Source organism: Marmota monax, unplaced genomic scaffold (genome assembly GCF_021218885.2).
Source record: "Marmota monax isolate L192 unplaced genomic scaffold, Marmota_monax_Labrador192_F-V1.1 WCK01_AAM20220418_F8-fsc00086, whole genome shotgun sequence".
In the NCBI taxonomy this organism is placed as follows: domain Eukaryota; kingdom Metazoa; phylum Chordata; class Mammalia; order Rodentia; family Sciuridae; genus Marmota; species Marmota monax.
In genome coordinates, this window is record NW_026693086.1 from 6,766,597 (window position 1) to 6,786,802 (window position 20,206).

The 20,206-nt window shown below is 47.3% G+C and overlaps 3 protein-coding genes and 1 non-coding gene across 4 annotated transcripts; 1 reads left to right on the plus strand and 3 right to left on the minus strand.

The window, feature by feature from the left end:
• Nucleotides 1–2,296: 2,296 nt before the first annotated feature.
• Nucleotides 2,297–3,567, minus strand: Pycard (PYD and CARD domain containing). Its single transcript, XM_046454594.2, has 3 exons — nt 3,223–3,567; nt 2,948–3,004; nt 2,297–2,654 (listed from the first exon to the last, which is right to left on the minus strand). The coding sequence occupies exons 1-3, from the start codon at nt 3,494–3,496 to the stop codon at nt 2,401–2,403; spliced, it is 585 nt and encodes a 194-aa protein (XP_046310550.1). The 5' UTR covers nt 3,497–3,567; the 3' UTR covers nt 2,297–2,400.
• A 1,100-nt stretch (nt 3,568–4,667) lies between these two features.
• On the minus strand, nt 4,668–4,772 carry LOC124099587 (U6 spliceosomal RNA). Its single transcript, XR_006854003.1, has one exon. It is a non-coding gene; the product is annotated as a U6 spliceosomal RNA (small nuclear RNA).
• Nucleotides 4,773–12,687: 7,915 nt separating this feature from the next.
• On the plus strand, nt 12,688–19,407 carry Trim72 (tripartite motif containing 72). Its single transcript, XM_046454737.2, has 6 exons — nt 12,688–13,533; nt 16,196–16,291; nt 16,379–16,609; nt 17,130–17,152; nt 17,777–17,895; nt 18,783–19,407. The coding sequence occupies exons 1-6, from the start codon at nt 13,144–13,146 to the stop codon at nt 19,355–19,357; spliced, it is 1,434 nt and encodes a 477-aa protein (XP_046310693.1). The 5' UTR covers nt 12,688–13,143; the 3' UTR covers nt 19,358–19,407.
• Nucleotides 14,322–15,423, minus strand: Pydc1 (pyrin domain containing 1). Its single transcript, XM_046454738.2, has 3 exons — nt 15,020–15,423; nt 14,713–14,756; nt 14,322–14,533 (listed from the first exon to the last, which is right to left on the minus strand). Exon 1 carries the CDS (start codon nt 15,316–15,318, stop codon nt 15,049–15,051), a length of 270 nt encoding a protein of 89 aa, XP_046310694.1. The 5' UTR covers nt 15,319–15,423; the 3' UTR covers nt 14,322–14,533; nt 14,713–14,756; nt 15,020–15,048.
• Nucleotides 19,408–20,206: the final 799 nt, after the last annotated feature.

A 20,206-nucleotide genomic window follows, 5' to 3' on the forward strand; every position in this document is an offset into this window, starting at 1 on the left:
GCGAGCGCGCTACCGCTTGAGCCACATCCCCACATCCTCATATTTTATTTAGAGACAGGGTCTCAATGAGTTGCTTAGGGCCTTACTAGATTGCTGAGGCTGGCTTTGCAACCTTTTCCCCCCCTTTTTTGGTGGTGCTGGGGTTTGAACCCAGGGCCTTGTGCATGCAATGCAAGCCCTCCACCAACTGAGCTAAGGCTGTCTTTGAATTTGCAATTCTCTTGCTTCAGCCTCCTAAGCTGCTGGGATTACAGGTGTGTGCCAGTGCACCCAGTTTAACATGGCATTTATATAGAGCATGAGAAGATGTCTCTTATGGAACTTAGTGTACATCACATAAGACTCCTTCATTACACTATGACAAGTGGTTTGCTGTGACCTAAAGTTCCACTGGAGCCAGAGAAAAGTTCGATTTTGGGCATGTAGGGACAGACAGAAGATTTCAGGGTTGTTGAGCTAAGGGATATAGGTGCTGGATGTATGATGCTGATTGTTGAACAAAATAGTGTTGCTGAGATAGTGGTGGGGTATGGGAGAGGTTAGATAGGCTTGAAGGAAGTTATGTAAGTGAAGTTTTTTGGGGGGCACTTTACCACTGAGTTATATCCCAGCCTTACTTTTTTGAAACTTTAAAAAAAATATTTAGTTTTAGGTGGACACAATATTTTCCATTTATGTGGTGTTGAGGATCAAACCCAGTGCCTCGTGCATGCTAGGTGAGCGCTCTACCACTGAGCCACAACACAACCCCAGCCCTATTTTTTGGAAACTTTTGAGACAGGATCTTGCTAAGTTGTAGGGCTTCATTAAGTTGTTGAGGCTGGCCTTGAACTTCATCCTCCTGCCTCAGCCTCTTGAGCTGTTGAGATTACAGGCATGTGCCACTGTGCCCAGCTCTTGTCACCATTAGTTTTATTTTCTTTGGTACTGGGGATTGACCCCAAGGGTTTTAACCTCTGAGCCACATCCTCAGTCCCCTTCCCTGCTTTTTGGGTAGGGGCCATTGAATTCAGTGGCATCTGCCCACTGACTCCCAAGAAACAGCTTCCCTAAAATAATAAATTATTGTATTTATTTAGAGGCAGAGATGTCTCACTAAATTGCTTAGTGCCTGACTTATGCTGAGGCTGGCTTTGAACTTGACGATCCTCCTGCCTCAGCCTCCCAAGCCGCTGGGATTACAGGCATGCACCACCAGCCCTTTACATTTTTAGAGACAGGGTCTTTCTTAGTTACTTTGTGCCTCAATAAGTTGTTGAGGCTTGCTTTAAACTCACTATCCTGCCTCAGCCTCTGGAGCCACTGGGATTACAGGCATGTGCCACCATGCCTGGCTCACTATCAGTCTTAAGTTTATTTAATTTTTATTTTTCTTTGTATAAGACTCAATACCTTTGTTTTATTTGTTTATGTGGTGCTGAGGCTCAAACCCACTGCCTCACATGTGCTAGGCAAATGCTCTACCACGGTGCTAAAAATTCCTAGCCCTCACCATCAGTTTTAGTGACAGCCACTAGGAGATAGACTCAAGAGGAGGCCTGTTGCAGGTATACCTGGTGGGGCAATGAAGTAGGAAAGTGGTTGAAGATTCTAATTCCAGAATAGGATTTGGGTCTTTCAGGTATCTGCTGTTCGCTTTGCAAATTTCTCCCTTCAAGGTCAGGAAGAGTTGGGTATGAAATGTACTCAGTTGCCCTAGGTTCTCTAAACAGCCTCTGGAAAGGCTCTTTAATGCTTTTCCTTGGAAACTAATATTTCTCTTTGGAGGCAAAAATATCATCGAGAAAAAGTAGCCACCAGAACTCATTTCCTGAAAGTTTGCTTTTATGGTTGGCATGTTCTCTGTGTAACTCTGGGATGGGGTTTACCAGAGAAAGGCTACTTATGTCAGTGCCCAAAGGAATTCCAGAATTAATGTGTGGCTTGTGCTCTTCTGTGTAGGCTAGTCTTATTTCTAAATGCCTTGGACAAATCTGGCCCCCAATGGCTCTAGATCCTTTATACATGCCTCTCTTTGTGATCTTGGCCATGGGCTTTTTGTGTATAATCACAAGAGCAGACTCGGGTAGCGCAGGAAGAACCACAAAATGGTGAATTAGGAAGCAGTTGGTGAGCTTGATGCCCTATGAGCATGAACAGTCAAATGAACTTAAGCCTGTGGATTTATTCTAGGGCTTTGTGTATATAAAGCACAGGCTTTATGACACCCTCAGCCTGTATGGCTCAGGAACTCTAGCATGGCTCTGCACATCATGTTTAGAGCTGGAGGAAAAAAAAAGAACCACACAACTACAAGTTGGTTTTTTGTTTTTTGTTTTTGTATATTGTGTATCAAAAATTAAGAAATTTGGGATGACTTGGCGGGAGCTGGAGCTGCAATGGGTTGATGGGAAAGATGCCTCAGCTCTGCTCCAAGTCGGCCACCAGGTAGGGCTGGGTATCCCTCAGGGCCTGAAGGAGTAGATCCTTGCACGTCAGGTTCCAGGCTGGAGCAAAGCTGAAAAGCTTCCTCATCTTTGTTGGGTTGGTGGTCTCTGCCCGCACTGCCTGGTATTGTTCCTCAGTCAGGACCTTGCCATACAGGGCGTCCAGCACCCCATCGACGTTTGTAACCCGATTGATGAGTGCTGCTCGGTGTTGGTCCACAAAGTGTGCTGTGATGGGAGAGAGAACAGATGAGCCAGCACCCAGGGTAGGTGCTTGAGCCTGTTCCCTTCAAAAATACTCTTCAAAAATACCCGGGAGGCAACTTATCAGGGCTCCAGATGGAGTGAGATAGACCAAGCTCCCTCCCAGAGGTGTGTGTGTGTGTGTGGGGGGGGCGGTTTGCCCAGTCTAGTTCTGGCAGAGGGACAACAAACTGCGGGGGGTGGGGGGGTGGGGTGGTGGTGGTGATGGGGTAGAGCTAGAGATCCCTGCCCCTCCAAATAGGGTGTGGAAGCCTCACCTGCCTTGGCTGCTACCTGAGGAGGGCCCTTGATTCCAGCTGGCACAGATCCAGAACCTGTGGAAAAAAATGAACTTCCATTTCCACCCTATCTGGGAGTCTTAGGGCCCCCTGGGTCAGAATGCCAAGTTCCACACTAAATGGGAAGGTCCCTTTCTAGCATAGGAGAATTTATTTTGTAATGGAGGGGGAACAGAAAGCAGAAGAGTGGGAAGGGCAAAACATGTTTGGCTGGATGGAGGAAATTGGTAGATGAAGGGGCTGGGCATACTTACCCTTGGGCATGGCCTCCTGCAGCTGCTCTGCCATCTCCTGCATGCCCATGTCACGAAGCACAGCCGCCGTGAGCTCTGTGCCATATGCTTCCAGATAGAAGCTAACGAGCTTGTCAGTGAGGTCCACTGCATCCATGGGCATCAGCGTCCCCCTTGGTATGCGCCCATACCCATCACGCAGTGGGACTGATAGCAGCTTCAACTTGAACTTCTTGAGCTCATCGGCAGTCAGGTTCTCCAGTGCCTCCAGGATGGCGTCCCTCCCGCGCCCCATGGCTCTGGGGTTCCTGGCTGCTGCAGCTGCTTCTCACCCTGCCTGCCTCCTGCAAACCAGGAAGTCTGCTGAGGGGCAGGACCTGGGACTTGCACCTCCCACTCCCATCACTTCCCCTGCTGGTTGGCTTTGGGCAAGAACCATTTGTGGCTGTTGGTTCCTGCCCAGTGAATCCTCTATACTCCATAGGGGATGCAGGATATTATCTTCTAGTTGGTCAGTGAGGTGAGGCCTGGAAGATGAGCTGCTGAGGGGCTCATTGAGTGATATGTCTCCAGGCTTGCACCAGCCGCTACAGAACAGGAACTGTTCATACTGTTCATATTGCATTTACTGTAGTACAGAGGTTTAGAATCTTGGATTTCTAGAACCCTGAAATCTCCATGTTTCCCTGAACTTTAGGATCCTGACTCGCATGTCATTATCTTTACTTTCTTTGAGACAGTCTCATATTGGCCACACTGTTCTCTAACTGGTGATCCTCCTGCTTCAGCTTTCTTCAGAGCTAGGATTATAGATGTGGGCTACCTAACTGGTACGTGTCAGAATAATAGCAGCTAGAATTCCAAAACCCCCAAATTTAACATTTTAGGGAGAAATGTATGAAAGAAAATGATAGTTGTGTACTTTTATCTCAGTTGAATTTCATAATCTGTAAAATGGAGATAATAACACTCAGTTATGTACTAGCTTGGGCTGTCTGATGTTTCCTTTACTTTTATTTCCTAGGGGAGCCAGAATTTCCTCCTGGAGGTTAAATTTCCAGGGAAATGATTAGAGCTACTGGTTGAGGGAATTGTGGGTAAAGAACCAGCTACTTTGGACCCCTAGGACTTGACCCAGAAGAGCAGGTGAAAGATTGGGATGGCTTTGGAGCTTTTGCTACATTTGGAACCTTTAATTATTTCTCCTCCTCCTCCTCCTCCTCCTCCCCCTCCCCCTCCCCCTCCTCCTCCTCCTCCTCCCTCCTCCTTCTTCCTTCTTCTTCTTCAAGGCATTTCACCTCTGAACCACATCCCCAGCCCTTTATTTTGAGACAGGGTCTAGCTAAGTTGCTCAGAATCTCACTTGGTGACTGATGCTGGCCTTGAACTTGCAATCCTGCCTCAGTCACCTGAGTAGCTGGGATTACAGGTGTGCTCCACCATGCCTGGCTAGTTCACATTTTCTTAAAAATATGGAACACTTCATGAATTTGCATGTCATCCTTCGTGCAGGGGACATGATAATCTTCTCTCTGTATCGTTCCAATTCCAGTGTATGCAAAGCACCCAGCTAATTTATTTTTTTTAAAAATATTTTTAGTTGTAGATGGGCACAATACCTTGAACCCAGTGCCTCACACTTGAGAGGCAGGCACTCCAATATTAGTAGAGCCACAACCCCATCCCCCAGCTAATTTTACTCTTTAAAAAATTTTTTTTTTAGTTGTAGATGGACATATAATACCTTTATTTATTTTTAATGTGCTGAGAATTGAACCCAGTGCTTCACATGCACTAGGCAAGCACTCTACCACTGAGCCACAACCCCAGCCTTAATTTACTTGTTTAAAAAAATACATATTTAGTTGTTGACAGACCTTTATTTTTATGTGGTTCTGAGAATTGAACCCAGTGCCTCACATATGCCAGGCAAGTGCTCTACCACTGAGCCACATCCCCAGCCCTAATTTACTCTTTTTTTGGGTGGTGGTACTGGGGATTGAACTTGGGGGCACTCAACCACTGAGCCACATTTCCAGCCTTATTTTGTATTTTATTTAGAGAGAGTCTCATTGAGTTGCTTAGCACCTTGCCGTTGCTGAGGCTGGCTTTGAACTCAAGATCCTCTGTCTCAACCTCCAAGGCTGCTGGGATTACAGGAGTGTGCCACTGTGCCTGGGCTAATTTACCCTTTTTTTTTTTTAAAGAAAGAGTGGGGGAGAGAGGGGGAGAGAGAGAGAGAGAGAATTCTTTGATATCTATTTTTTAATTCTTGGCAGACACAACATCTTTGTTTGTATGTGGTGCTGAGGATCGAACCCGGGCCGCACGCATGCCAGGCGAGCGCGCTACCGCTTGAGCCACATCCCCAGCCCCTAATTTACCCTTAACATGACTAATAAAGGTCCTGTTGGTCTGGACCCTGTGAACCTTTCTAACGTGTCTCAGCCAATTTTCCCTCCATCTCCAAGCTGCAGTCTCTCAGTTCTTCAAATGTGCCAGGATCCTTTGCCTCTCTGTCTTTGCAAGTGCTATTCCCTCAACCTTGAAATCTCTGCCTGACAAATGCTTGGATCTTTAGTCCTCAAGTGAAATGTTACTTTCTATGGGATACCAGGCTTAGAGTCCTTCCTACCCTTGTTCATAACACTTGTTTGTAGCTCTCAGCAATTATATGTTTGTGTATGTTGCTGGGGATAAAAACCCAGGGTCTCATGCATGCTATACATGTTCTACCATTGCTTAATCACATTAAAGTTTCCACTGTTGAAGTTTCCAACACATGAACCATAGCAATGAATATTGGGAATCCTTAATTTTCCCATTTTAGGTGGGTTAGAAGAATAATTATTTTTAGTGAAATGACCTGACATCATTATGCATTTATTCATTTGTTGAATATTCATCTCATTAGAAGGTTGACTCTGGTTCAGGGATTTAAAAAAATTTTTTGTTGGGGGTGTTTATTTGCTGATGTTTATTGGAGGTGCCTTCTCAGGACAAGAAGACAGGGCAACAGTGGCTGCTATGGGGAGTCTAGAGTAATGCAGACTTTTTTGGGAGGGTACTGGCAATTGAACCCAGGGGTACTTTACCACTCAGCTATATCCTTAACTCAATTTTATTTTGAGCCAGGTGGGTGATGCATGCCTGTAATCCCAACGACACAGGAGGCCGAGGTAGGAGGATTACAAGTTCAAAGCCTCAGCAATTTAGAGCTTATCTTAATAAAGAGGGCTGGGGATGGCTCATTCCTTAAGTGGATTAATCCTTGATGTCAAAAATAAGAATAATAAAAGTAAAATATAAATAAAATTAAAAAAAAGGGCTAAGGATGTACTTCAGTGGTAAAGCATCCTTGGGTTCAATCCTCAGTATCAAAAAATTTTTGAGACAGGGTATTGCTAAATGGCTAAGTCTTGAATTTGTGATCCTCCAGCCTCAGCCTCCTAAGTCTGCCACTGCTGGGCATCGATCAATTATTATTTTTTTTTGGAGCGGTAGTAAGAGATGGGAATTAGAGCTTTTAAAAGTAGCAAAAGGTATTGTTGGTCCTCTTTTCCTTTTGTAGAAATTGGGGAGAAAAGTTTGGTTCTTTGAAAAGTTCTTAGTTTCAATTCCCTCTCTTTCAGATTCAGTGCAGGTTCAGTGATCTGTCTTGCTCATTGCAGAATCCCCTGCATCAAGACAGTATCCAGTACATAGTAGATTATCAGTAAAGACTGGCTGAATGAAGGAGTGAATGAAGCTGTGGTGTCTGAAGAATGTTATAGTCAAGAGATTCAAGCAGGGTGGCAGGGCCCTGCTTCCTATCCTTGTAGCATGTCCCTCACAGGCTGGGGTAAGCTATCCTTACCATGAGTGGCACTTGTGCAACAGCCAATGTTCCTTGACCTATGGCAGTTTATTGTGGCTCCTCACTGGTATTTGTCCTTCTAGACTCTCCAACTCTTTTTTTTTTTAATACCCTGTGGCCAGAAGGATATATCTTTCTAACCCATGTATATGGCCCTGTCCCTTCTCTCTAGAGCTCTCAGAATCAAGGCCAAGCCACTTGTGTTGACCTTCAACAACTGTTGCTAATCTTCTCAGGCCTTCACCTTGCTGGCCTTTGGGCCACATGTACCACCTGGCGAGTTCCTGTGACATTTATCAGTAATCACCTTTTCTAAGAAAAAAATTATTTGTGCTCTTCTTTAGGATGTGATCCTTCACATGCATTTCTTTCTTTTCTTTCTTTCCCTCTCTTCCTTTCTATTGCCCCACCCCTTCTCTTTCTGTACAGGGATTGAAGCCAGGGGTGCTTTGCCATTAGCTGCATTTCTAACTCTTTATATTTTAAATTTCCAGACAGGGTGTTGCTAAGTTGCTGAGTCTGACTTTGAACTTGCGGGACTCCTGCCTCAGTCTCCCAAACTGCTGGGATTATAGGTATAGGCCACTGCACTTGGCTAAACCTGTTTTCTCTTGAACCTGTGTTTGGATGGGGAGGACTTTGCTTCCAGTAAAACCAATGTAATGTGTTCAACTTAAACTTTGGTGCTGCAGGAACATGCACTGAGGGGAGTGTGAGAGGAAGTGTGTATGTGTGTGATGCTTAGAACAATCAGTGGACTACTCATTCCCAACTTTCTGATGGTAAGGGAGGTGAGCATGAAGGTTATGGTGGGGTGATACTATGTCCCTTTCTTTTGTTTCTGGGTAACACTATCCAGGACCACTCCTGTTGAGCCCATGTGGCATCCAACCAGTGTTATCCTAGTTACACACATATTCAGACTAAGCCCCTCAATCTCCTGGCTGCTATTGTTAACTGACGTCTTCTCAGAGTGTTAGCACTTTGGTTAGGGACATAAGAGACAAGGAAAATGCAGTGATTCAGAGCTGGAATCCTCATTCCTACAAGCAGTTTTTGACTGAAGCTCAGTGAATACAAGTGATACCTTGGGCAGGTTAATGAGCATACTGCCATTGTGAACCCAGAAGGAAACAAAGTTTACGAAGAATCTTTTTTTCACTGTCTTATTGAACTTCCATGTCTTGACTCTTGTTTTATAGGTACTGTGCTAAGCACTTAACATGCATAATCTCATTTAGTTCTTAATCCCATGAGATATGTGTATTTATTTCTACTTTACTGTGGGGAAAACAGGTTTTCAGAAATTATTTTGGCAGCCTACCCTGCTAGTGAGTGATGAAATGGTTAAACACATGTCCTTCTATCTCCTAGTCCCAAATTGCAACCAAGATTCCCAGAGTCCCATTCCCTGCCTTCAAAAACTGACAAATTGCTTGCAGAGCTTATGTGTACAGGAAATATGTTTGATAACATTAATAGTAATGGTATAACTTTCTATTTTAAAAATGCTCTAGAACTTACAAAACATTTAGAAAATAAGGAATAATGGGAAAAGCAGGAAGTTGAGGGATCTCAGATTTGAATCCCATATCCTCTGTCTCCTAGCTGTGTGACTTAGGAAAGTTAAGTCCCTTCTCTCTGGGGCTATGTCAATGATGTGTTCACCTCACCAACCCATAGGGAAATCAGTGCTCTGAGAAGGGCAGTGACTTGCCTGTGTCCCCCAGGGAGATCAAGACAAAGCCTGCTGGTTTCTGAAGACTGCCACCATGGTTTCTACCTGGGAAGGTAGGAATGGGAGCATTTGACTTTCTGGGAATCCACAGTATACCCTTCTCCTTTAATACCCACCCATCCACACCCCTTTCTGAGCCTCAGAGGCTCAAGCCTCTGAGCTTTGACCCTAGGTAGGCAAGAATCTCCAGGTCTCAGCTCAGGTTTACCCTTGCCCCCCTGGACAAGAGCCAGAATGATTGGTGGAGGTAAGATGCCTGGATGTGTTATCCTTACTCAATAAAGTAACTATTGAATTGCTGAAGTGAGACTATGCCTTCTGGGGCCGGATGGACCACAGATTGCCAGAACATGGGGCGAGCTACTTTATCTCTTTGTTAAGGCTTCTCTATAAGAGAAATAGTGATAGGGTTATGAAACTTAAATGAGTTAAGAATTGTGAAGTGTGGGGGCTGGGGTTGTGGCTCAATGGTAGAGCACTTGCCTATCATGTGTGAAGCACTGGGTTTGATTCTCAGCACCACATATAAATAAATAAAGGTCCAGCAACAACTAATAAAATATTAAAAAAAAAAAAAGAATTGTGCCTGGGCCAGACCTCCCACAAAGTCTTTGAGCCAATCTTTCCCTAGATATGGCTTCTTGCACCACTTTTGTCTTGCCACCTGCCTAAGATAGTCAAATGTCCCTTTCATGGGATAGAGGCCAGATTCATCTGCCGAGAAGGATTGAGTTGATGTCACCTCTCAGTCCTGGATACCCATTTTTTAAAAAAATATATTTTTAGTTGTAGATGGACAGAATACCTTTGTTTTATTTATATTTTCTGTGTGGTGCTGAGGTTCGAATCTAAGGCCTCAAACGTGCCAGGCAAGTGCTCCACTGCTGAGCTACAACCCCAACCCTGGATACCCACTCTTGTGGATGAGAGGGTCAAGTCCTACTTGGAACTGATGGAAATTTCAAATGTAATCTAAATTCTGGATGGTGGATTTTGAGCCTAAGTGAAGTGACTTGTAGTTTCAGAGACCACCTCCAAATACACCACAGTCCCCACACCCTTCCTGTTACTTACTCAAGGCCATGTCTGAGCTGTCAGAAACGGCAGAGAAGGGGCTGGGGATGTGGCTCAAGCGGTAGCACGATTGCCTGGCATGCGTGCGGCCCAGGTTCGATCCTCAGCACCACATACAAAGAAAGATGTTGTGTCCGCTGAAAACTAAAAAATAAATATTAAAACTCTCTCTCTCTCTGTCTCTCTCACTCTTTCTTTAAAAAACAAAAAACAAAAAACGGCAGAGAAGAAATCAGAGACTCAGAGACAAAAAGAACTGGGGAAATAAGACTTACCTCTATTTCTCAATATCCCAGTAAAGAATACTACTCTTCCTGAGACTTCCCTGCTAACAGAATTAGATCTATAGTTATTTGTATAGGTAATTGCTCTTTTTTAAGTTAATATTTATTTTTTAGTTATAGGTGGACACACTTTATATTTATGTGGTGCTGAGGATTGAACCTAGTACCTCATGCATGTTAGGTGAGTGCTCTCTCTCTGAGCCATAATCCCAGCCTTAGGTAGTTGCTCTTTATGCAAAAGAATAAAGTTTTTTCCTTCCTGAGAGGACCAAATGGTTACAGCCTGAGCAATGTCTCTAGGTTCAGCCTCCAAGATGCCAAGAAGCCAAGTGTAGCTATTTTTTAAAGCAGGTCACTGTGAGCTTGTACTGTCAGCATGGAACATGCAAAAAGGAATGAATTCTCAAACTTGGAGACAAGTCCTGGGACTAGTCGTAAAAGCTAAGACATGCAAGGGGCTATCTGATTCCTGGTGAGATTTTATGTACCTACTAAAATGTTGGAGTAGGGGGGAAATATTCAAGCAGAGGAGGGTGACAACTGCTTCCTCCTCTTTTTTTTTTTTTTTTTTTGGTACCAGACATTGAGTCCATGTGCTTAACCTCTGAGCCACATCCTCAGCCCTTTTTATTTTTTAGAGGCAGGGTCTCACTTAGTTGCTTAGGGTCTTGTTAAATTGCTGAGACTGGCTTTGAACTCATGATCCTCTTACCTCAGCCTCCTGAGCTGCTTGGGTTACAGGCGTGCACACTGTGCCTGCTTCCTTCCCTTTTTAAGCAAAGAAAATAGTGTTTTCTTGTTGCTTTTGGGGAGTCTGGTTACTTACATAGGTTAAATGACCTGGCTTTTAAATCACATCATCCTAGGGCCAAGGTGGTCCAGAGCATTTACTGTGAGTTATTTAATAAAAATCTGACGATTGATTCAGAATATCTCATGTGCACATTTAAGGTACTGAATATTAAAAACCCAAAAGAGAGGCAAAGAGAGAGTCCAAAGGGGAGAGATTAAGAGATTGAAACAGAAACTCAGACTGAGAGGGACAGAGAGAGTTCAAGGTAGGAATGAGCAAAACTGGGTAAAGGCTGAGCAAAGCTGAGACTGAGGCCAGATGAGAGGGACTGAGTCTGAGTCTGTGTTTATTACATTCTTTGAGTATTCATTGAGCCCCTACGGTGGGACACATCATTTTAAGCTGGAGTCAAGCATTGAACAAAATTTATATTCTGATAGGAGAAGACAGACAATAAACCAACGAACAAGTAAAATGCATTGCATGTCAGATGGAGATAAATGCTATGGAGAAAAATAAGCAGGAGAGGTGTTGGGGAGATAAGAGTTATAAAATCAGGGAGTTGCTGGGTGTGGTAGTATGGTACTATGTCCTATAGTTCAAGCTACTTGGGAGGTTGAGGCAGGAGGATACTGAGTTTGAGCTCAGCCTAGCCTACTTAGTGTGATGCTGTCTTAAAAAAAAAAATGGTCTAAAGGAAAATGTGACATTGAGTACAGATCTGAGAGGAAAAGGAAGAAGTCTTGTAATATCTGGGTTTGAGAGTCTTCCAGTCAAGGAGTGGCAAGTGCAAAGTCCCTGAAGAATAAGGGGGAGGGAGAGTTGAGAAACAGATCAGAGCAATGAAAGGGGTCAAATGGGGTAGGGCTTTGTAGGCCTCAGGAGGACTTTGGTTTTTTATTCTGAATGAAATTTAAACTGAAACTTGAAAGATAAGCTTACAGGAAGGCCTGAGGCTCCCAAGGAAGAATTGAGTTGTGGGCTTCAGGCTCTGGATTCAGTCCATTCATTTATTCATCTGTTTAACTTCCAATCTCCAAGCATTTAGGGGAGCCCACTTTGTTTCAGGGCTTGTGCTGGCACTAGGGAAGAAATCCTTTTCCCTTAGCTCAGAAGAAACTGTTTCAGGGTTTCAAGCCCTCCTGCAAGATAATAACATCATTGTGACTTGATGAGCTGTAAACTTGGGAAATGAGTGTGTGGCAAACTGGGGAGGGGTTATAGGCAAGGAGGAAGGAATCCATAGGGTGTGGAGGTGGACATGAAGAAGGGGAGAGCTCTCCCAGTTTTCTGGCTTTTCTGTGGTGTAGAAGGCTCTGTCTCCAGTCTGGGCTGGGGAGAGAGCAGCTGATGGGCCAGGACAGGTGGCCTGATATGAGATGCCTGCCTGCTGACGACTAAGCCCTCACTTTTAGAACAGTTTCCAGAAGTGATGGGAGGGGATGGGCAGGACAGCTAAATATAGTCCTGGGGCCATGGCTTAATCTGGGAGGGTCTGACTTCTGTTCACTATGTGCCCATCATCTGTGGTGTCCACTGCCAGCTGCCCCTGTAAGATCCCTGTCCTTGCTTTGAGTCTTCCTGTTGTGTATCTGACTCTCCTACGGTAGGGTTGACCCTTACTGGTCCTCCTGGGAGTCTCTTTTGTTCTAAGATCTCCAACCAGACCTGTGAGTCCTGTGGGCCTGGAGATATGGGGGAGGGGTGGGCTGGGGAATCCAAGAAATGAGTGAGAGGAGGGTTAGGGGTGAATTTCTATAGGATTTGGGGCTGGGGGTTGACCAGGCCTGAGTTAGAGGCTGATGCCTGGGGCCAGGATGGGCAAGAATAGTGGGCAAGACTGTTTGGAGCCTGACTTTGTGTTTAGGAACTGGGGTTGTTAAGGGTACTGATATGTGAGTGAGTGTGTGTGTTTAATATTTTTAAAAATGTGTTATTTTTAGATATACCTGACAATAGAGTATATTTTGACATATTATACATACACGGATGGCAGATATATTTTTTAATGAAGAAATGTTTGAATTTGCCTTTGTGACTGAAATTGAGTTCTCTTTCCCCTTGGCCCAAACCAGAGTCCCTTCCAGTATGGGATGTGAGGTCTTTTTAGGCTGCAACTCCTTCCTTTGACACAGACTAGGACTCAGCCAAGGCCCTTGGGCCTCCCTGACCCACCTTTTCTCCTCCCAGGTTCCCCATGTCTGCTGCACCAGGTCTCCTGCACCAGGAGCTATCCTGCCCGTTGTGCCTGCAGCTGTTCGACGCTCCTGTGACTGCTGAGTGCGGCCACAGTTTCTGCCGCGCCTGCCTGGGCCGTGTGGCAGGGGAGCCAGCAGCGGATGGCACAGTGCTTTGCCCCTGTTGTCAGGCACCCACACGGCCGCAGGCGCTTAACACCAACCTGCAGCTGGCTCGCCTGGTGGAAGGTCTGGCACAGGTGCCACAAGGCCACTGCGAGGAACACCTAGATCCTCTGAGCATCTACTGCGAGCAGGACAGAGCACTAGTGTGCGGTGTTTGTGCCTCTCTTGGTTCACACCGCGGCCACCGCCTGCTGCCTGCGGCTGAGGCCCATGCGCGCCTCAAGGTGCTGGACCCTGCAGGGTTCCGGGTGGGATGGCGTTGTTGGATAGCATGGGACCTGAAGGATTAGGAAGTTGCTGCATTGATTTGAATCTGACTTCAGAGGTCCCTGGGCTCCTGGAATTGCTAGGGGAAGCGGATGGGGCAAGGTGGCCAGTGTAGGGGGGCGGGCTGGGAGCAGCGCTGCTCAACTAGATTTCCCAGTGGCAGTCCCAGGAGTAACCTAGAATTGTGGGGGCGGAGTCTGCTGAACTGAGGGCTAAACCTGATGGCCCATGTGTGATTGAATGACCCCGGTGGTCCTGTCAGGCTGGCAAGTAAGTGTGGCGTGGGATCCCATAAGACTAGAGGATTGAGATTTGAGGCATGGCCAGGAGGCGGGGCACATGCTCTCCTGTAGTGCACAGCTGCTTGGCTGAGGCCCATGCACCCAACACGAACTTAAGCTGCGAAACTCACATGCCTGAGAGTCACCACATGGGGCCTAACTGAAAGGGAGAAAGGGAGGCAGGAAGGGCAAGGCATGCCTAGTCCTGCACCTCAGTGTGCAGGCCTAGGGTGGCACTTAAGAGCACAGTCCAGGTTGCTTTTCTGGAGGAGCTATAAGTCCTTAATACCTCGACAGCTCACGCATAGTTGTATGTGCCCCAAGTTTTGCAAACCTCATGGGCACCCAGGAAAGATACAAACATTGAGGAATGGAGACAATGGCACACATTAGCTTGCGCATATTATACGAATGCAAATCACATGCATGTAGCTGCCAAGAAGATCCAAAGGTCCAGGAAGGTCTGTCTTGAAGTATTTATTGGGTTATATACGACAGGTGCAGGTTTGGGGGAAGCGGAGTCTGGAGGCAAGGGCGGATTCCTAGATTGATCTCTGCTGAGGAGACCTGCTGAGGAGAAGTCATTGTCTTCCCCTACTGTTGTGTATGCGTGGGCCGGGGTGGGGGTGGGTGCTTCATCAGCATTTTGTTGCTCCTCTTCTTAGCCCCCAGTCTCCTAGAGGGGGTAGATAACCATTTTTATGCTGGTATTTGAGGCCTCTAGACTTCCCCAGGGGAGTAGCCTAACAGCCCCTCCCGCTTCTGCTTTTCTGCAGTCAGCCCAGTCCTGGTTGGTGGTCTCCTAGCCCATGGCAGGAGCCTCCTCCCAGAGGCCTGCCCAGTCCATGCTCTCACCTCTGCTGATGACTCCAGAACTCCCAAACTCGCCCATCTTTTATCTGTGAAGATAGAACAAAACCCATTAAATGGAACAGGGTGTTAGGCGACCCAGGAACCTCGAAGGGTTCCAGGGACCCAATCATCCAGGATCCACATCAGCCCAGCGCTAAACTACAGGGAGGGGTTGGCCAGAGGTCTGAAGGGGAGCTTAAGAGGGAACCTGAAGGAGGAGGGGTCAGGAAGACTCGGGGGGCAGAACTGGACACCTGGAGCCCTGCGAGCAAGAGGGGTTGGGTCCCGTGCCCCGGTACCAGACTCATACAGAATGAATGAATCCTTGGTGCTGGAGACTCATGCAACCCCCTTAAGTCTCGTCGCCTCTTCCTGCATGCCCATGTCCAGCAGCACGGCTGCGGTGAGTTCTGCTGCGTAGTCCTCACGGTAGAAGGCCACCAGCTTGTCGGTGAGGTCCACTGAGTCGAGCGGCAGGAGCGCCCCCCGCGGGATGTTCCGACAGCCCTCGCGCAGCTGCACCGCCCCCACTTTCAGCTTGAACTTCTTGAGCTCATCCGTGGTCAGGTTCTCCAATGCCTCCAGGATGGCGTCGCGTTTCTTCCCCATGGCTCAGCTCTGCAACCTCTGAACCTCCGAAAGCCAGCTCCTTGAGCCTCCGGACTTGTCTGTCCCGCACCAGTCGGACTACGCCTGAGAGGACGTCTTAGGGAGGAGACTGATCTGGCAGCCAGCCCAGGAGGAGGCTGGCTCCTGCTGGGCGGGGACTCCGCAAACACCTAATGGGCCCCCAGGTTCCCCCTGAGAGAATAGAAGGTTCCAATTTGTTGAGGTGGGCATGGCTGCTCCCATTCTGCAGAGGAAAAAAATCGAGGTTGGAAGCCATGTAGGCAGTAAGGCATGGGTGATTCTAGGACCTTGCAGCAAGAAGTGGCTTTGGCAGGAGCAATTAGGAGTTTCCCTATACTCTCATTTCACAAACTAACAGGTCTTGGGTAGGATCCAGCTGTGTTTGCTTGGTCCATGCAGGGATCTTATGTATTAAATTGCCTGCTCCCAGAGCCCAGAGTGTGCAGGAAGCCTGGCTGGAAATTAGGCTGATGTTCTGCTTTTAAGTAAGGTGTGAAGTCAGGAATAGGGAGAGATTACATTTCTTCTTTTCCACATCCTTTATTCATCCTGAAAGCCAGTTATGTGCCAAGTACTGTACTTCCCTGACTGGGGGTGGAAGGGGGGAGTCCAAACAGCATTTGTGTTTATGATTCTGGCAAAGACCTATGAGAGGATAGGGTCAGTGGAAGGTAAGGCCAGAGACGAGTTAACAAAACTGACTGACCAGGGCCTTAAGGCATGCAAATGTGTTTGGGGTTGAGGATGTGGCTGGAAGTAGAGCTGGCTTTGAGGTTGAGCTACAGAGGATGAGTTTAGGGAGAAGGTGTGGGTTTGGAGTGGGCAGCACAAATTCCCTCTTTGCCCTGCTTCCCAGACACAACTCCCACAGCAGAAGCTGCAGCTGCAGGAGGCCTGTATGCACAAGGAGAAGAGTGTGGCTGTGCTGGAGCATCAGTTGATGGAGGTGGAGGTGAGGGGCTAGCATGGCAGAGCCTGCTGGTGGTCCAGGCTGGGAGTTCCCAGCCAAATACTTTTGCTTCTCTCCCATTTCCCCCAGGAGACAGTGCGTCAGTTCCGGAGTGCTGTTGGGGAGCAGCTGGGCAAGATGCGGGTGTTCCTGGCTGCGCTGGAGGGTTCTTTAGACCGTGAGGCAGAAAAAGTTCGGGGTGAGGCAGGAGTTGCTTTGCGGCGGGAGCTGGCAGGTTTGAACTCTTACCTGGAGCAGCTGCGGCAGATGGAGAAGGTGCTGGAGGAGGTAGCTGACAAGCCACAGACTGAATTTCTCATGGTGAGCATTGAATGACTTCCTCTCCCAAGTCCCCTGGCTCAGGCTTCATCCCATTGTCAAATGGGGACCCTGAGGCCCAGAGAGGGTCAGGGATGAACCAGGGTCACATATTCAGGGAGTAGGCTTCAGGACTGTAGTTTAGGCTGGACATTGCAGAAGAATACTATCTTTAAGTGGGTACCATCCATATCACAGACATTATAGGTTTGCATAATTAGTAGCACAATTTTCTTTCTTTCTTTTTTTTTTTTTACTAAAAATAATAATTATTTATTTATTCATTATTAGTGTAAATATTTAACAGGTAAATTCAAGTTTCTTGGTGAGGGGGCACTTTTTTTTTTTAAATTTACATAAAGGTAAAAGACTGGGATGGCCTTGAGCGTGTGTATCTTAATTTCTCTGATTTTTCCTGATCTTATACTCAGCATTTGTGTTTGTCTATCCCATCCTCAGAAATCCCTAGAGTCCTTCCTGTGTGCTTTACTTCCATTATTTTTTTTTTTCTCTCTCTTTCCAGAAATACTGCCTGGTGACCAGCAGGTGAGATCAACTTGGCTCTACTCCTTAGCCCAACTTGTACTAGTCTTCTAGGGTCACTAGATGGCTTACCCTCTACTCACAATAAATCTGCAAACCCCTATTCACCCACTACTGTGTCCCTGAACTTTGTATTGAACATAGACATGAACCAGACCTGGTCCTTATTCTTGAGGACTTTAGGGTAGACATGGGCAGGGACAGAGGCATCATTGTGTGCTTGATGCTGCTGGAGAGGGAAAGGGGTGGCCAGTGGGGGACAGAGTGAAAAGCAAGTGCAAGAACTGAAAGGGATGAGAAGCTTGGACTTTGTTTCAACAGAAGGTCCCCTGCCCCCATATTGTGGTTGAATGTATATAACACAAATTTGGCCATTTTAAATGCACAGTTTTTGTTCAGTGGCATTAAGTATATTCATGTTGTGCAACAACTATCTCCATCCATTTCCAGGATTTTTTTTTTTTTTACATTCCCAAAGTGAAACTTCAGTAGAAGAGATTTAAGCAGGAGTGTGATGTGGGGAGATCCTGGAGCTTCCTCTCCCATAGCCTCTGTCTTTCTGTCCTTGGGCACTTTCTCTTACTCTTCTTGCACACAATCACTTCTCTCTCATCTCTCCACCTCCAGACTGCAGAAAATCCTATCAGAATCACCACCACCTGCACGTCTGGATATCCAACTGCCTGTGATCTCAGATGACTTCAAGTTTCAGGTGTGGAAGAAGATGTTCCGGGCTCTGATGCCAGGTACTGGGAGGGGCTGACTCAGGGTTTGTGTAATGGGGTGCGGGTGTTGATAGCAGACCCCAGCCACATGTAGAGAGGCCTGCCAACCCCAGCTTGGAAGGTGCCCATTGCCTTTTTACCTCTGCAGCCCTATAAATTGTACTTGGAGGAGGACCTTTAAGGGCATGGGGTTGACAGTGGGTTTCTGACAAGGAAAGAATGCAGCTAATCTCGGGGTTTGCTGCTGCAGCAGATGGGAGGCTGGGGCCTGGGTTTGAACCATTGATTCCCTGTATGATCCTTGGCCAGTCCCTGCCCTTCTCTGGGTATGGAGTTGATGATTTCTGCTAATTGGGGGCTGAGGATCTGCAGAATTCCTGGAACCTTGAGGACTCTGGCCTAGGTGAGACACTGATATTAATGGACTATATTTGGGGAGGTCCAAGAATTCAGCCTCCATTCCAATGAGCTAGAGCACCTCTGAGTGCTATAGGTTACAGAGCTCCACACAAACACTTATGCCTGGTGCCGCCCTTACTGCCTCTGGGGGTTGGGGTGGATTGGAGGTGTCCCCAGCATATTTAAGAGACAACTATGGCCCAGAGGATAGGTCAAGCTAGAATGTGAACTGTTCTATTTCTTGCTCTGTGACCCTGGGCCTCACTCAGATAGTCAGTGGTATTCCTTATTTCAACTTAGTCTTGCTCCCCACCACCTAGAGAGGTAATCACGGCCTCCTTTTACAGCTGAGCAAACTGAAGTTCAGTGGTGTGTTTTTGGCCCTAGCTAGAAAGCAGAGAGGGGCCCACATCCAGAAATATTGAGAGGATTAGAGGAAACAAGCTGGCCCTACGCTGGTAGAGAGGAGGCTCAAGGAGGCAAGGGCCTGACTACTGTCTCTCTGGCAGTGCTGGAGGAGCTGACTTTTGACCCAAGCTCAGCGCACCCCAGTCTGGTGGTGTCTCCCTCCGGCCGCCGTGTGGAATGCTCCGAGCAGAAAGCGCCGCCAGCTGGCGAGGATACTCGCCAGTTCGACAAGGCCGTGGCGGTGGTGGCGCACCAGCTGCTCTCCGATGGCGAGCACTACTGGGAGGTAGAGGTGGGCGACAAGCCTCGCTGGGCTCTCGGCGTGATGGCAGCGGATGCCACCCGACGTGGCCGACTGCACGCAGTACCCTCACAGGGCCTTTGGCTGCTGGGGCTGCGCGATGGCAAGATCCTGGAGGCGCACGTGGAGGCCAAGGAGCCACGTGCTCTGCGAAACTCTGACAGGCGGCCTTCACGGGTGGGCCTCTACCTAAGCTTCTGTGATGGTGTCCTCTCTTTCTATGATGCTAGTAATTCCGACGCGCTGGAGCTGCTCTTTGCCTTCCACGAGCGCCTGCCTGGGCCGGTGTATCCCTTCTTTGACGTGTGCTGGCATGACAAGGGCAAGAACGCCCAGCCGCTACTGCTTGTGGGGCCTGATGGGGAGGAGGCCTGAGCCACCTGTCTGGGTGGGAGAGGGGTGCTGGGGTCCTGACCATAGGAGGCTTAGTCTCCTTTGTCAGGCCTGGAGGGACTTGGGTGGGGGGCGGGTGGCCAGGGCTGAAGACAGGGCAGAGGGGCTGGATACTGGGGTGTCTCCAAAAGTTCTGAAAAGTATGGGAGTTGGCATAAATGGGAACAACTGAGAGAGATTAGGGTGTCCTTGTGAATGGAACCCATAAGGAAGGGAGATCCAGAGTCAGGTCAGTTAGGTAATCTTTCTCTGGGGACCAGGAGGCCCAGAGTTCCAGGAAGAAACTGAGGTTGAGGGAGAAGAGGGAATGCGGGTTAGATTTGGTGAAGATTGAGGTGAGAAGTTTGAGAAATCTGTAGAAGGGGTGCCTGGAGCCTCACATCCCACTTCTCTGTAAGGCCCTGGGGCAGGAACTCTAGACTCCCCAAACCTGAAGACCTTTTACTTAGTGCTTGTTTCAGATGGTCTTTTTCAAATCATGGAGTAGTGACTAGATAAAACATAGATAGTTGATTTTCTGATGCAGTAGGTCTGAGGCAACAAGAAATGATCACTTTTAATAAGTTCACTGGGGATCCTGATGCTGCTGGTCACAGTGGGATCACACTTAGAAGCACACCCTGCCTCTTTAGCCAGCCACTAGTTAGATCAAGTCATAAGTCCAAAATATATTCCTCCATTCTACAGACATTTAAAAACTGCCAGATCCTTGGTGGGTAAATAAATCAAACTTCAACTTATTTCCCTTTGCTTCTGGAATGTTTTAGACACCGAGGAAATCCCCCAGGTTGCCCACCAAGAGAAAAAACCTGATGCTAAACCCTCTTTGGG

Excerpts from the sequence above, each read along its gene's own strand:
- Pycard (XM_046454594.2), bottom strand. The coding sequence starts at position 3,496 with ATGGGGCGCGGGAGGGACGCCATCCTGGAGGCACTGGAGAACCTGACT. Across the intron at positions 3,005-3,222 it reads GCAGGAGGCCATGCCCAAGG|GTTCTGGATCTGTGCCAGCT; the intron begins GTAAGTATGCCC and ends TTTTTTCCACAG. Across the intron at positions 2,655-2,947 it reads TCAGGTAGCAGCCAAGGCAG|CACACTTTGTGGACCAACAC; the intron begins GTGAGGCTTCCA and ends CTCCCATCACAG.
- Trim72 (XM_046454737.2), top strand. The coding sequence starts at position 13,144 with ATGTCTGCTGCACCAGGTCTCCTGCACCAGGAGCTATCCTGCCCGTTG. Across the intron at positions 16,292-16,378 it reads ATCAGTTGATGGAGGTGGAG|GAGACAGTGCGTCAGTTCCG; the intron begins GTGAGGGGCTAG and ends CATTTCCCCCAG. Across the intron at positions 17,153-17,776 it reads TACTGCCTGGTGACCAGCAG|ACTGCAGAAAATCCTATCAG; the intron begins GTGAGATCAACT and ends CTCCACCTCCAG.
- Pydc1 (XM_046454738.2), bottom strand. The coding sequence starts at position 15,318 with ATGGGGAAGAAACGCGACGCCATCCTGGAGGCATTGGAGAACCTGACC.